The 13,490-nt window shown below is 43.2% G+C and overlaps 1 protein-coding gene across 13 annotated transcripts in view; it reads right to left on the bottom strand.

Moving 5' to 3' along the window:
* Window positions 1–13,490, bottom strand: part of Ehmt1 (euchromatic histone lysine methyltransferase 1) — a 142,232-nt gene that overhangs the window by 67,672 nt on the left and 61,070 nt on the right. For 8 of the 13 annotated variants that reach the window (XM_048347100.1, XM_048347108.1, XM_048347121.1 and 5 more), the window contains 2 exons: window positions 7,645–7,802; window positions 7,109–7,297 (listed from right to left, as the gene is read on the bottom strand). In XM_048347100.1, the coding sequence (XP_048203057.1) occupies window positions 7,109–7,297; window positions 7,645–7,802 (347 nt within the window). The remainder of the gene's footprint in view (window positions 1–7,108; window positions 7,298–7,644; window positions 7,803–13,490) is intronic. The other 5 variants (XM_048347180.1, XM_048347167.1, XM_048347171.1 and 2 more) reach the window with 2 other exon arrangements.

The following is a 13,490-nucleotide window of genomic DNA, read 5'->3' as shown; positions in this document are numbered from 1 at the left end:
TACACACATACATATAGACAGACAGACATAACAAAAATACACTGATAGTGCATACTGCAGATGCAGAAGGAACCCCATTATGTCTTGCAGCACAGGGCTGCCTATGGCGAGGGAGTGTTGTGGTTGAATATGGGATATCATACATTTCAGTTTCTGTTCCCTGCTGGGACATCATTCCAAATGGGCCTGTTCCTTGATGGATTTTCTCCATATTAGTCAGGAAGGTGAATGCTGTACACTCAAACTCTCACACCAACTGGTCCCTGGTGCAGTGCTAACTGGTCTTGTGCTAAACAGGACCAATATAGTCAAGGAATGACATATGTAAGTAAAGAGTAATGTCACTCAGACTGGTCACTGATAGCTCATATCTATAATCCTAGTTACTCAGGAGCCTGAGATCTAAAGACCATGGTTTGAAGCTAGCCCAAACAGAAAAGTCCATGAGACTCTCATTTCCAATTAACCAGCAAAAAGCCAGAATAGAAGGTGTGGCTCATGCCTTGAGCAAAAAAAGCCACTCAAGAGTGAGGCCCACAGTTCAAGCCCCAGGAATCACATACACAGAGACAGACAGACAGACAGACAGACAGACCAACAGACAGACAGACAGACAGACAGACAGACACACACACACACACACACACACACACACACACACACACACACACACTGGCAGGCATAGCAAAAACATTTGGAAGCCACAAAATGCACAAGCAAACCTACCCACATCACATCCATCCAATGGCAATCCAACCCATCACTGATGCACTGCCCAGCCCCTTCCAGCAAATGTCCAACTACACCGAACCACAATTAAACTTGTCTTGTCTTACTCCATTTGTACATGTGGAATGCACTGCACACTTTGTGGTTTACTGTCTTATAAATGCAAATATATTATTCCACATCAACAGCAAAGACATCTAATTTTTCTATCTATACTGGCAGTACATAGAAATGAGTGTCCTTTTGCCCAGTGTCTGCCTACTTACAAGAGCTAAAAGGCCTGCACTGTGGTCTAATTCTCTGTGGAATGCATTCCAAGTCACCCCACTCCTTGTACTCTCTGGCCAATAGCACCTGGGCGTTTTAGAGTAAAACTGCTTTCCCGATCCTCTAGGATAGACAGACAAAGACATCAATGGCAACCTCCCTTCAGACCTCTCATGAACTCCTTCCAGTATGGCTGATGAGTTTCTTGTGTTTCTATACACAGATCTCCTCTCAGGATCCTGACAGGCTAACTTCAAAATGAGCAATTATACAGGCAAGGCTGCTTGAATTTTGATGGAAACTGCTCTGACAAACATAAGGACAAAACAATGGGTCTTCTTATTAAGACAAATAATGGGTCTCTTTTCAGTCTCTTCTAGCAACGTCCTATCACTTCTTTTTACCGGTATCACACCTCATTTCTCAGGAGAAACTAAGAGTCACAGCTAATCCTTCAAATGTGATTTGTGGTTTATCTGACTTTTTCTTTTAAAGATCCACACTAACTTATTGGCCTCCAAACAACCCAAGCATAAACAGACTGGTCACTGGGCCACTATTATCTGGACACTTTCAGACTTTCCTAGTTGAGTCTCAAAAATTACCCCTCATTTGTGATTGATGCAGCCATTACACTCTTTAGTTGATACTGCATCTACTCAAGAAAATAACCAATGTTTATGTCTTGATCACATGATATTGAGCTCAGTAACTATTAAGTTTTTTCAGCTGATTTTCTTATGCATAACTATGTTCTCAGTGAACTTTTGCCCCTGTCCTTATTTTTGGTGGTGTTATTCCAGTCCTAGGACTTGAACTCAGGACCTGGGTGCTATCCCTGAGCTTTTCTGCTCAAGACTAGTGACCTACCACTGAGCCACAGCTCAACTTCTGTTTTGTTTGTTTGTTTGGGGGATTGCATGAGCTGACTATGAAACATGATCCTCAGAGCTTAGCCTCCTCAAGATTACAGATGTGAGCCACTGGCACCCAGCATTTTCCCCTTATCCTTTTAAATGTTAATGCTTCCTTCTGGCTCTTCTCTTATAGCCTCAGCCAGAACATTTGACACTGCTGCACTGTTTTAAGAGAAAAAAGCAGCCATCTTGCCTGATTATAGCAATGCTTTGAAGTTTCACCACTTAATGTAACTTTCCGAAGGATTCTGACACATTGTCAACTTTAATTAAGTTTCCTCTTAAGTCATTAAGCAGTTTTTTATTTCAAATAAGACTAAGCAGTGAAACTACCAAGCCACAGACAGACTAACAACAGTTAATTGTAGTTCCTTCAGAAACTCCTGCAAAAGATTACACATGAAAGAATGAGGTTACTTTAGAAGATGCTCTTTGAACACTATACATGACAGCTATGAAGAAGGGAGCAGAACAAAAAGAAGAAGAAATAGTAACTGCCAATACAGAATAAGAAGGAAAGAACTGCAGTCTGATGCAGGTGAAACCTATATGAGGTAGGAAAAGGAAACAGGCAGCACAATGTCTCAAGTTCAACTCCAGGGAGATTTGAAGCTGTCCTCACCCAGCTAACAACCTGCAATGCCAGTAGGGCCCCAGGGAACATAACTCTAGACTCCAGTATCAGCGGCCACAGGTTCCAAATAAGAACAGCTCTCCCCTAGTCAACAGCCAGGATGAGTAGCTGGTACATTTCTATCAACTAGCTTCTGAATCCAAATGGCCAGACAAGGACACCAATGGTTTTGTTTGCTTGTTTTTTAAATATACTAAGGTTTAGGGGCTGGGAATATGGCCTAGTGGTAAAGCACTCGCCTCATATACATGAAGCCCTGGATTCGATTCCTCAGCACCACATATATAGAAAAAGCCAGAAGTGATGCTGTGGCTCAAGTGGCAGAGTGCTAGCCTTGAGCAAAAAGAAGCCAGGGACAGTGCTCAGGCCCTGAGTTCAAGCTCCAGGACTGGCAAAAACAAAACAAAACAAAACATAAATATACTGGGGTTTAAACTCGGGGGCACTTGTTAGGTAAATGCTCTACTACTTAACCATGCTCCAATACCTTTTTGCCTCACTTTTCAGATAGTCTCATACTCTTGCCTAGGGCCACCCTTGGCTGTGATCCTCCTATCTCTGCTTCCCAGGTGGCTAAAATTAATAGTATATGCCTTCACATCCAGCCCTACAAAGTTATTTCTTAAAAGAACAAACAGTTGCCAAGTTCCAATTACTCACATCTGTAAACCAAGCTGCTTGAGAGACTAACATTGGGAAGACTGTAATTTGAAGCCAAGCTGGACAGAAAAGTCTGCAAACCAAACTCTCAACAAAGAGCTAGGTTAAACAGCATGCATAGCTGTTATCCTAACTATGACAGAAAGTCACAGGTTGATTTGTGTTTAGGCATGGGATTGAGATCCTATCTCATAACTAGCAAAAAACAGGACTAGAGGTATACCTGGTGATAAGAATAACTGCACAGCAAGCATGAGCCCTAAGTTCAAACATCAGTATGGAGAGAGGGAGGAAGGGAGGAAGGGAGGGAGGGAGAAAGGGAAGGAGGGAGAAAGGGAAGGAAGGAGAAAGGGAAGGTAGAAAAAGGACAAATAACCCAATAGATGAGATGAATGGTTCAGTATAAGCCAGGCATTCCACAAAAGGATCTGAAAAGAAAATAAACATATAAAACAGCTCAATCTTCTTGGAAACCAGGGAAACATAAAACTAAAACCATGATGTACTAGCACTCTATACTCAGTGGAGTGGACAGCACCAAGCCTGGCAAGCCAAAGTAGACTTGGTTCTTGGAGACAAGTGGGAACACCCTTAATGTACACAGGATGCTAGCGGTACTGGCACATGGAACAGCCTCAACTGGAAGAAACCCATATGCACATCAACAGTGGAATGGACACATAAATCAGGACAGAATCTCACCTACAAAGGGAACACTCTATTACAGTAGTCCTCAAAAACGGTGGGCTTAGGACACCTGTATTCTTTAAAAGAATCACTAAGAAACATGAAGAACTTGTGTTAATATACCTACTAATATTTCCTTCAATCAGATTTTTGGTTGGCTGAGAATATTCAAATCCGAAAGTCACAATTTTCCTAATCCTACTCCTCCTGAGTAGCTGGAATTAAAGACATGAGCCACCATGCTTGGTTTATTTAGGGTTTTTTTGTTTGTTTGTTTTTGTCAGTAGGGCCTGGGCACTGTCCATGAGCTAGTAATCTATCACTTGAGCCACAGCACCACTTTTGGTTTTCTGGTGGTTAAGTGGAAATAAGAATCTCACAAACTTTCCTACCCAGGCTGGCTTTGAACTACGATCCTTAGATCTCAGCCTCCTGAGTACCTAGGATTACAGGCTTGAGTCACTGGCACTGGCGGTTTATTTAGTTTTTAAGACTGGATCTCAAGCCAAGTGCTAGTGGCTCACACCTGTAATCCAAGCTACTCTAGATCTGAGGATCATGGTTCAAAGCCAGACAGGCAGAAAAGTCCTCATGAGACTCTTATCTCCAATTAACTACTCAAAAAACCACAAGTGGGGGGGCTGGGGATATGGCCTAGTGGCAAGAGTGCCTGCCTCATATACATGAGGCCCTGGGTTCAATTCCCCAGCACCATATATACAGAAAATGGCCAGAAGTGGCGCTGTGGCTCAAGCGGCAGAGTGCTAGCCTTAAGCAAAAAGGAGCTAGGGACAGTGCTCAGGCCCTGAGTCCAAGCCCCAGGACTGGCAAAAAAAAAAAAAAAAAAAAAAAAAAAAAAAAAAACCACAAGTGGAGCTAAGGCCCAAAGTAGTAGAGCAAAAGTGCTCAGGGACAGCACCCAGACCCTGAATTCAAGCCCCACAATGGCTAAAAAAAAAAAAAAAAAGACTGAATTTCACCATGCTTCCCAGACTGATCTGAAAGTCGTGAACTTAACTGATTCCCCTGCTTCAACCTCTGGAGAAGATGAAACTACAGGTGCATAAACTACTATTCCTGGCTTAAAATCTCTTTTAAATATATAAAGCTGGGCACAGATGGCTGGCGCCTGTAATACTAGCTACATAGGAGATTGAGGTCTGAGGGTTGTGGTTCAAAGCCAGCACAGGCAGGAAGATCTTTTATTTCTATTTAATAACCAAAAAGCTGGAAGTAATTAATTGGCTCAAGCGGTAAAGCACCAGCCTTGAGTGAAAAAGCTAAGGGATAGTGCCAAGCCCCAGTGTTCAAGCCCCAGTATCAGCATGGAGGAGGGGGGAGGGGGGAAGGGTAAAGGAGGAAGAGGAGGGGAGGGAGAGAGGGGGAAGAGGAGGAATAGGGGGAAGAAGAGGAAGAAGCAGCAGAAGCAGCAGCAGCAGCATCTAATAACCTTTTTTTTTCTTGAATATGTTAATTTAATAACACTTACTAACAAATGAATCCATCTTTCCTGGGGTCAATTCCAACTACTGTTTCATTGTCATTATTCTTTTGGTACATAACTGCATTTGACTAGTGTTTCATTTGGAACTTTTGTAATTTAGCATGCTAAGTGAGATTAACCTACAGTTAGAACAAGCTATTCTGAGACTTATTCTCCAAAATAGTTAACAAAATATAGCCACTGCTGCTCATCACTTCAGCTTATCCCAACAGTTGATTCCACAAGTCTTTCTTTGTTTTCCACTGGCAAAATTTCTTCTTGGTTTGCCTTTATATTTTTTTAAATTCTATTGTTGACTTTAGTCAGTCATCTATTTCATATCAATTTTAAAAGAGTTATTTAATATATTCAATTTATTGGTTTTCTTTGTAAGATGAGAACCTCAGTCAAAGATAGCACCAAAAACACTCAAATTTACAGCCATCTGGTATAGGACTGAGCTAGCATTTTAAATCAGCAGAAGAAGAAAATGTCAGGGGTACATAGAGTTGAAACTCAGTGTCAGATATTCAGGAAGAAGCCCTGGGATCTCTTCTCTCACACTTCATTAAAAAAAACAACAAACATGGAGGGCCAAGTGGAGGTGTCCTTATGTGTCATCGTAGCTGCAAGGGAGGTGAATACAGGAGAATCACGGAGGGATACCAAAGAGTGAAACACCATGGAAAATAAAGCAAGGCTAAGAGCATACATAGCTCAAGTAATAGAGCACCTACCTAGCAAGCTTAAGGCCTTGAATAAAGGCAAAGAAGAGGAGACGAAGAAGGGTGGAGAGAAGAGTAAAGGATGGGGAGAGGGAGAAGAATGAGAGGGAGGGAGGAAGAACAGAAGAAGAAAAAAAAAGATAGCAAAAGTAAAAGGGGTTATAAAGGTATAGTTCAAGTGGTAAAGTACCTGATATGCAAGCACGAGGTACTAAGTGTCTACCCCAGTCATGCCAAGAAAAATAATATGAAAGAGATAGATGATAAACAGACCAATAGATAGATAGATATTTTCTAAATATTTAAGATGTTGGCCAACTCAGAGCTTAAAAAGCACTGCACTAACAAAGACTTTTGGAGTAAGATCCAAGAGCATCCCTCTGAAAGACTAATACTATTAAGTGCAGGCAACACTGATTACCATGAGTATATTCAACAAAAGTATGATATGAAATCCACCAAGTGTTGCTCGAAACAACAGAAAAATGTTCAAATCTACAGAATAGAGTATAAAGTAACTGAAAACAATGGTTTAAAGGCAGGTGCCAGTGGCTCACATCTGTAATCCTAGCTACTCAGGAGGTTGAGATCTGAGGACCTTGGTTCAAAGCCAGCCCAGGCAAGAAAGTTCATGAGACTCTTATTTCCAATAAACGGTGGGCGGGGGGTGGGGGGGAGCCACAAATGGAGCTATGGTTCTTCAAGTGGTAGAGCACTAGCCTTGAACACAAAAGCTAAGGGACCGCACCCAGGCCCTGAGTTCAAGCTCTTGGACTGGTATATATGTGCATGCACACATCCCACACCAAAAAAGGGAGCTCATTAACTTATGTTATGTTAATTTATGTTATGGGAAGAAAACACTCCTGAGATAAACAAGTAATTCTAGAAGAATAATATACAAAATCCATGTAAACAGGAAAAAAAATTAACAAAAAGTAGCAACTTTCCTCAGGGCCTAGCACCTAAAAAGCACAATCCTCTCTTTGGGACACAACACTCCTACCTTGGGAGCCCGGTCCGTCTCAGACATGCTCTCTTTAGAAGTCCTGCTGTCCTCTGTGGGAAAGGCAGCGGCCTGCTCTACTCCATGGTCCTCATCCTCCTCGAGTTCTTCAGAGTCATCCTCTTCTGAGTCTATCTCCAAGCTCTCCCCATTCACATGCAGGGTACTGTCACCCACAGCCTTCTCACCCTGAACACAGCAATGCACAGCTTTCAGAAAGACTGCTGCTTGACACCAACAAACTGGTGCCAACTCACTGTGAGCAGACAACGGAAGGTGCAAGGACCTACCAAAGCCAGAGAAGAAGCAAGAGTGCAGGCAGGGATGCTAGGGTGAGGGTAGAGGGTCCAACAACCCACCTGGACATGGAGGTTACGACTTATAGTGAAGAGCTCTAGTGCTCCAGTTCCTTCCATAGGGATCAAGGTAATCTGAATTACTGATGGCCTCATAGGATGTTTTCTTTGGCCAAAGAGGCCCTGGAACTGGAAATGCACTTCCAAGCACTATGACAAACGACTCACATGTCCTCTTACCTTCGGGCCCACAGTAGAATGAGTTATGCTCTTAAACATCTCAATCACCGTCCTCTGCTTTAATACTTTGGTCTTTTTCTTAGGAACCAGGCTATAGGTTCCCATTCTTCGTTTTTTCTTCCGAGATACTGCAGCTGCTAAAACAAAAGGCAAGCAAGCTAAAAAAAAAAAGTCAAAAGGGGACAAGAAAGGAGAAGAAATGCCATTCAAATGTTTTTAAAGGCAGCAGACAATTTATAAAATCTGATTACCAACAACATCAGCAAATTAAATCATTTAAGGCTCATTTCTGTGGGCATCAACACAAGAGTGAGCTAATCCTCCTTTACAGATTACAGAGAAAGCCAGTACTTCCTAGATCATTTTTTGTTTTGTTTCTGTTTTTTTTACGCAGGTACTGGGGCTTGAACTCAGGGGCCTGGGCTTTGTCCCTGACCTCATTTGCTCAAGGCTCTACCATTTGATATGCAGCTCCACTTCCACCGTTTGTGGTTAATTGGAGATTAGTCTCATGGACTTCTGCCTGGGCTGACTTTGAACTGCAATCCCCAGATCTCAGCCTCCTGAGTAACTAGGTACGAGAGCCACTGGCACCCCACTAAGAGCAAATTTTATTAAGAATAAGACACTAAGCAAATATTTATCTCACCTTACCTTGCAGCTAGGAAAATCACAAACCAACAGAAGTAATGCCCATATATTTGGCCTTAAACTCACAATACCCTCTCATATTAAGTACTCTCATACATCAGATGCCCAACAAGAGTAGTGCAGACAGTGCAAAGTATGCAGACCTGAAGAAGCACCCAATCTTACCATCTATCACTAGGAAGGGGGCTAGTCTTCCTAGAAAGGAGCAATCTCATCCACAGCAAGAGTAGATACCTGGCCTGTATATGTATCCAATCTCTAAAGCGTTATGGCCCACTAGAGTCTTTTCCCCAACCACTCAAGCACTCACAAGAGAGAAAGTCCTTAAAATGCTGTTCAGATCACTATAACAGAAAATTCTGGGGCACTGGATCAGCAGTTTTCAAATGAGAAGCAGCACTGAAGAAATCAAGTGTGGCTCAGGGACTCTAGACCCTTCTTAGCAAAGCACACCAAGGTGAGTGTTTTAGATTATCTTCACTATTTTCTTTTAAACTCCAGGGTTTAAAAAAACAAAATCAGAGATTGGGGATTTAGCTCAGTGGAAGACCACTTGCCTAGCAAGTGCAAAACCCTGAAGTTTGGTCCTTGGCTCTGGGAGGAAAAAAAAAAATCAAAATAAAATTTATGAAATGGAAACAAAGAGTTTTTTGTTTTCTTTTTAATTAAGTGCCTTCAGTGAAAAAGCTAAGGGGACAGTATCTAGGTTATGAGTTCAAGCCCCAGTACCAGCACACACACACACACACACACACACACACACACACACACACACACACACACACAAACGTAAAATTTAGTATTTTAACATGGAGTAAACTTACTAAAAGGCTGGAAAAAACTGAAAGAGTGTGCACAATAATGGACTTCCCACAATGAGTGCACTGGGTGACAGTACCCACCCACAACATGGGTTCCATGGCCTACAGCTCCATACAAGAGGACTGCAGGAATGGGGAACAACACAAGGCCATGAGGACAGCTACTTCACTCACCCTGCAGTACATTCACCATGGTGTTCTGAGAGCACACCTCCTCATGAGAAAGCAGCGCTATCTGGCTGTGCACTGGAACAGGCCAATGTAGTCCAAGCACAGGTGCCCCCTGAGTTGGCCAGGAATGCTAACACATTAGGCCCAACCTGACATCTTAGTTTTTCTGTGGTAGGATTTAGAGAAGTGGGGATGGAGACAAAAGGGAAAGCCCTGAACTTAATCAGATAACTTTTAAGTCTCATCTTAAAAAAACAAACAAAAACACAAAAAACAGGGCTAGGAATCTGGCTTAGCGGTAGAGTGCTCGCCTAGCATGCATGAAGCTCTGGGTTCGATTCCTTAGTACCACATAAACAGAAAAGGCAAGAAGTTGCACTGTAGGCTGGGGATATAGCCTAGTGGCAAGAGTGCCTGCCTCGGATACACGAGGCCCTAGGTTCGATTCCCCAGCACCACATATCCAGAAAACGGCCAGAAGCGGCGCTGTGGCTCAAGTGGCGGAGTGCTAGCCTTGAGCGGGAAGAAGCCAGGGACAGTGCTCCGCCCCTGAGTCCAAGGCCCAGGACTGGCCAAAAAAAAAAAAAGAAGTTGCACTGTGACTCAATTGGTAGAGTGCTAGTGTTGAGCAAAAAGAGGCCAGAGACAGTGCTCAGGACTGGCAACACACACGTGCACACATGCACATACCAGGAGGCCAGGCAACAGTGGTTCATGCCTATAATCCCAACTACTGAGGGTGCTAAGATTTGAAAATTGTGGTTCAGAGCCAGCATGGCAGATAAATCTAAAGAGATTCTTATTTCTAAATGACCAAAAAAAAACCCAGAAGCAGAGACACCTCAAGCAGTAGAGTACAATCTATAAAAGAAAAGCAAGAGCTGAAAGCCCTGAATTCACCCAGTACCAGGTGTGGGGGTAGAGGGAGAAAAAACAAAACCTTCATATCTATGGGTTCCACAGTTAAATTTTGCCAACCACAGTGTGAAAATATTTGAGGGCTGGGGATATAGCTCAGTGGTACAGAGAGAGAAGGGAGAGAGTAAGATAGGGAAGGGAAGGATGGGGAAAGAAGGAAAAGGAAAAGAATTTTTTTTTTGGCCAGTCCTGGGGCTTGGACTCAGGGCCTGAGCACTGTCCCTGGCTTCTTCTTGCTCAAGGCTAGCACTCTACCACTTGAGCCACAGCGCCACTTCTGGCCATTTTATGTATATGTGGTGCTGGGGAATCGAACCCAGGGCCTCATGTATATGAGGCAAGCACTCTTGCCACTAGGCCATATCCCCAGCCCGAAAAGAATTTTTTTTAAATAGTTTTACATCTGTATTGAACATGAAAGTGTTTTTTCATTGTTCCCTAAGCAATACAGTGTAACAACTATAGAAATCTCAGTTTTGTTGGGTTCAATGTTATAATCAAACTAGAGATTACTTAACAGTTTGGGGAAAGATATGTATAGGTCATAGGGAAGTACTGTGTTGTGTCCTACCGCCCCCTCTCAAAACAAATTACACATCTACAGAATTTGATAACCATGGACAGGTATATCTATCATAAACACGAAGGGTGGCTGAATATACTTTCTCAGTAGATCTTTCTGTCTTGACTTACCACAGTAATCCATAATAATTAATGTACAGATCATGACATGCCACCTATTCATAAACAGTCTTACAGGCACATGGCCATAGCCAGTCTACTTATTCATAAAGTTTTATAGGCACAGGGCCACAGCCAGTCTTTTTATAGTTATAGTCTGCCATGATACTATGACATTAGGTGTCAGGGCAGCAACCATTCAGCCTGAAAAGCCTAAGATATTTCTCACCTGCCGGTCCCTAGAATTTATTTACTGATCCCCAAAATGACAAGGGACACAATGCCCCTCAATCTGTGTCTGATAGTTTGTAGAAATAAAGCATGGTAGGACATTCTGACTTCTTTCTTACTTAATTGACTACACATGGCACATATGTTACTGAAATACAGAACTTACTATGCTACAGAATAGCACAAAACATCAGTGACTGACTTCAGAAAACACAGGGTCTGGAGGGGGTAACAAATATAACAAGAAATGTACTCACTGCCTTATATATGTAACTAACCCCTCTGTACATCACCTTAACAATTACATTAAAATTTTAAAAAAGAAAGAAAACACAGAGACTACTGAGCACCAAGACATTTACGAACAGGTGGCTGAAACATAAAAAAGGGTGAGCATATAGCTCACCCCTGTCTAAGACTGGAATAAGCTCCCCCACAGAGCTTATCTATGGTTTCAACTATAAAACACACCTTTAGCCAGTGAGAATCAGCTCATCTTTCTGCCTGTGCTAGACCCACTAGTTTAGCAGGAAGGAAAAGAAAAGCCCTCTAATGATTATTGCCATTGTAATATTAAACAGTAATGAAACCTTAACAATAGCCTGGGACAATTCTGACCTTGCTTCCAGGAGATGCTAAGAGAGCACAAGCCTAAAGACATAGTGGGCCACAGGCTGTCCCTGCTCTTGATCTGTGTGGACACTGCCATAAGGGTCTACCTCCTTTCCTGCCACAGTGACCTTATATTAGTGGTCCCATTCCAAAGGCACGAGCATTTTCCCATGAAACTGATGCAGTGCTTTCAGGTATGGGCTCCTATATCCCTAGCAACACTAGAATGTACACAAAAAACAGTGAGAAGGCCAGACAGCCATTCAGGGCATGCTTCTCTCTGGGAAACACTTTCAGGCACAGAAATGAGAGTTTTTCAACTGCCTCATTAGGAAAAAGAGCAAGCTCTGAGGTGGAAGTACAGAGGAACTACAGGACTAGGGTAGTATCTGGAGTTACAAAGGAATAACTAGGGCTAGGGGAGTTATCTGTAACCACAGAGCCAAATACTCAACTATGATTGCAGCATATCAGAACCACAGTTGAAGGTCATTTTACACAAGAGATCTAAACTAATGTGCTAATTGATCACAGAATTTCTAGCATACAGGGAAAAAGGGAAGCTAAATGGAAAGAGGATAAGTGTCGGGCTCAGGTCACCTTCCCTGGCGTGGGGTTCAAGGCTCAGCTACGTTTCTCACCACCCCCTTTCTCATCCTCTCTCCTGGTCACCCGGCCAGCAGGTAGCCAGGATGGGGCGGGGGAGTCAGTACTGACCTCACGTGCGCGCGGCCTAACTAGAACGCTTACCCACCTCCTTAGCAGTAAAGAAAGCCAGGCATACGCGAGTCTCGGAGAAGCTTCAAGAGCTATCTGATTTATTAAGGCGGGGTAAAGGGAAATGATAGCGAGAGAAGGTGATCGGCCAGGACCTGATAGGCTGATAGCTTATCACATGATCCCCTCTTGAGCTAACGTCACTGGAAAGCGCCGCGCCAGGGAGAGGCTGGGGGCGAGAAGGCTGGCGAGAGAGAGTTGGGGCTGGGTGCAAAGCCGGTTCTTCTGGTTCCGGACCCAGAGAACCTTAGCCTGTTTCTGCATTCCCCCAGGGCTGGGGGGAAGGGCGTCAAGTCCCCCGTCAAGTCCAAAGGCTGGATCCCAACAGATAAGCAAGGAACTACTGAATGCACTGGGCATTCTGTTATAGAAAGCTCTTATCAAAAGACAGTGAAGGGGCTGGGAATGTGATTTAGTGGTAGAATGATTGCCTAGCAAGCATGAAGCCCAGAGTTCAATTCTTCAGTACCACATAAACAGAAAAGGCCAGAAGTGGTGCTGTGGCCCAAGTGGTAAAGTGCTAGCCTTGAGTATGGAGAGGCTCAGGGACAGTGCCTAGGCCCTGAGTTCAAGCCCCAGGACCAACAACCACCAAAAAAAAAAAAAAAAAAGATAGCCAGGAGATGGTGACTTATGTCCATAATCCTAACTACTCAAGAAGCTGAGATCTTAGGAACATAGTTCAAAGCCAGCCCACGTAAGAAATTGGTGAGATAACTTATTTCCAATTAAGCACCAAAAAGATGAAAGTAGAGATGTGGCTCAAGTGGCAGAGCACTAACCTTGAAGGCTGAAGATAAGCTAAAACAAAGCAGGTGTGTCATACAAGGTTAGTGCTCTGCCACTTGAGCCATCTCTACTTGTCACACAGGCATGAGGACAAGGTAGGGACCTCCAAACATGCAGGGCTATCTATCACTTATCTCAAGCAGCACTCAGTGGCACCAGAGTTCAATCTAGTGAGCAAAGACTTAAAGTATATTC

Source organism: Perognathus longimembris, chromosome 1 (genome assembly GCF_023159225.1).
Source record: "Perognathus longimembris pacificus isolate PPM17 chromosome 1, ASM2315922v1, whole genome shotgun sequence".
Taxonomy (NCBI): Eukaryota; Metazoa; Chordata; class Mammalia; order Rodentia; family Heteromyidae; genus Perognathus; species Perognathus longimembris.
The sequence above is the reverse complement of the archived record's forward strand: the minus strand, read 5'-3'. Positions and strand labels throughout refer to the sequence as shown.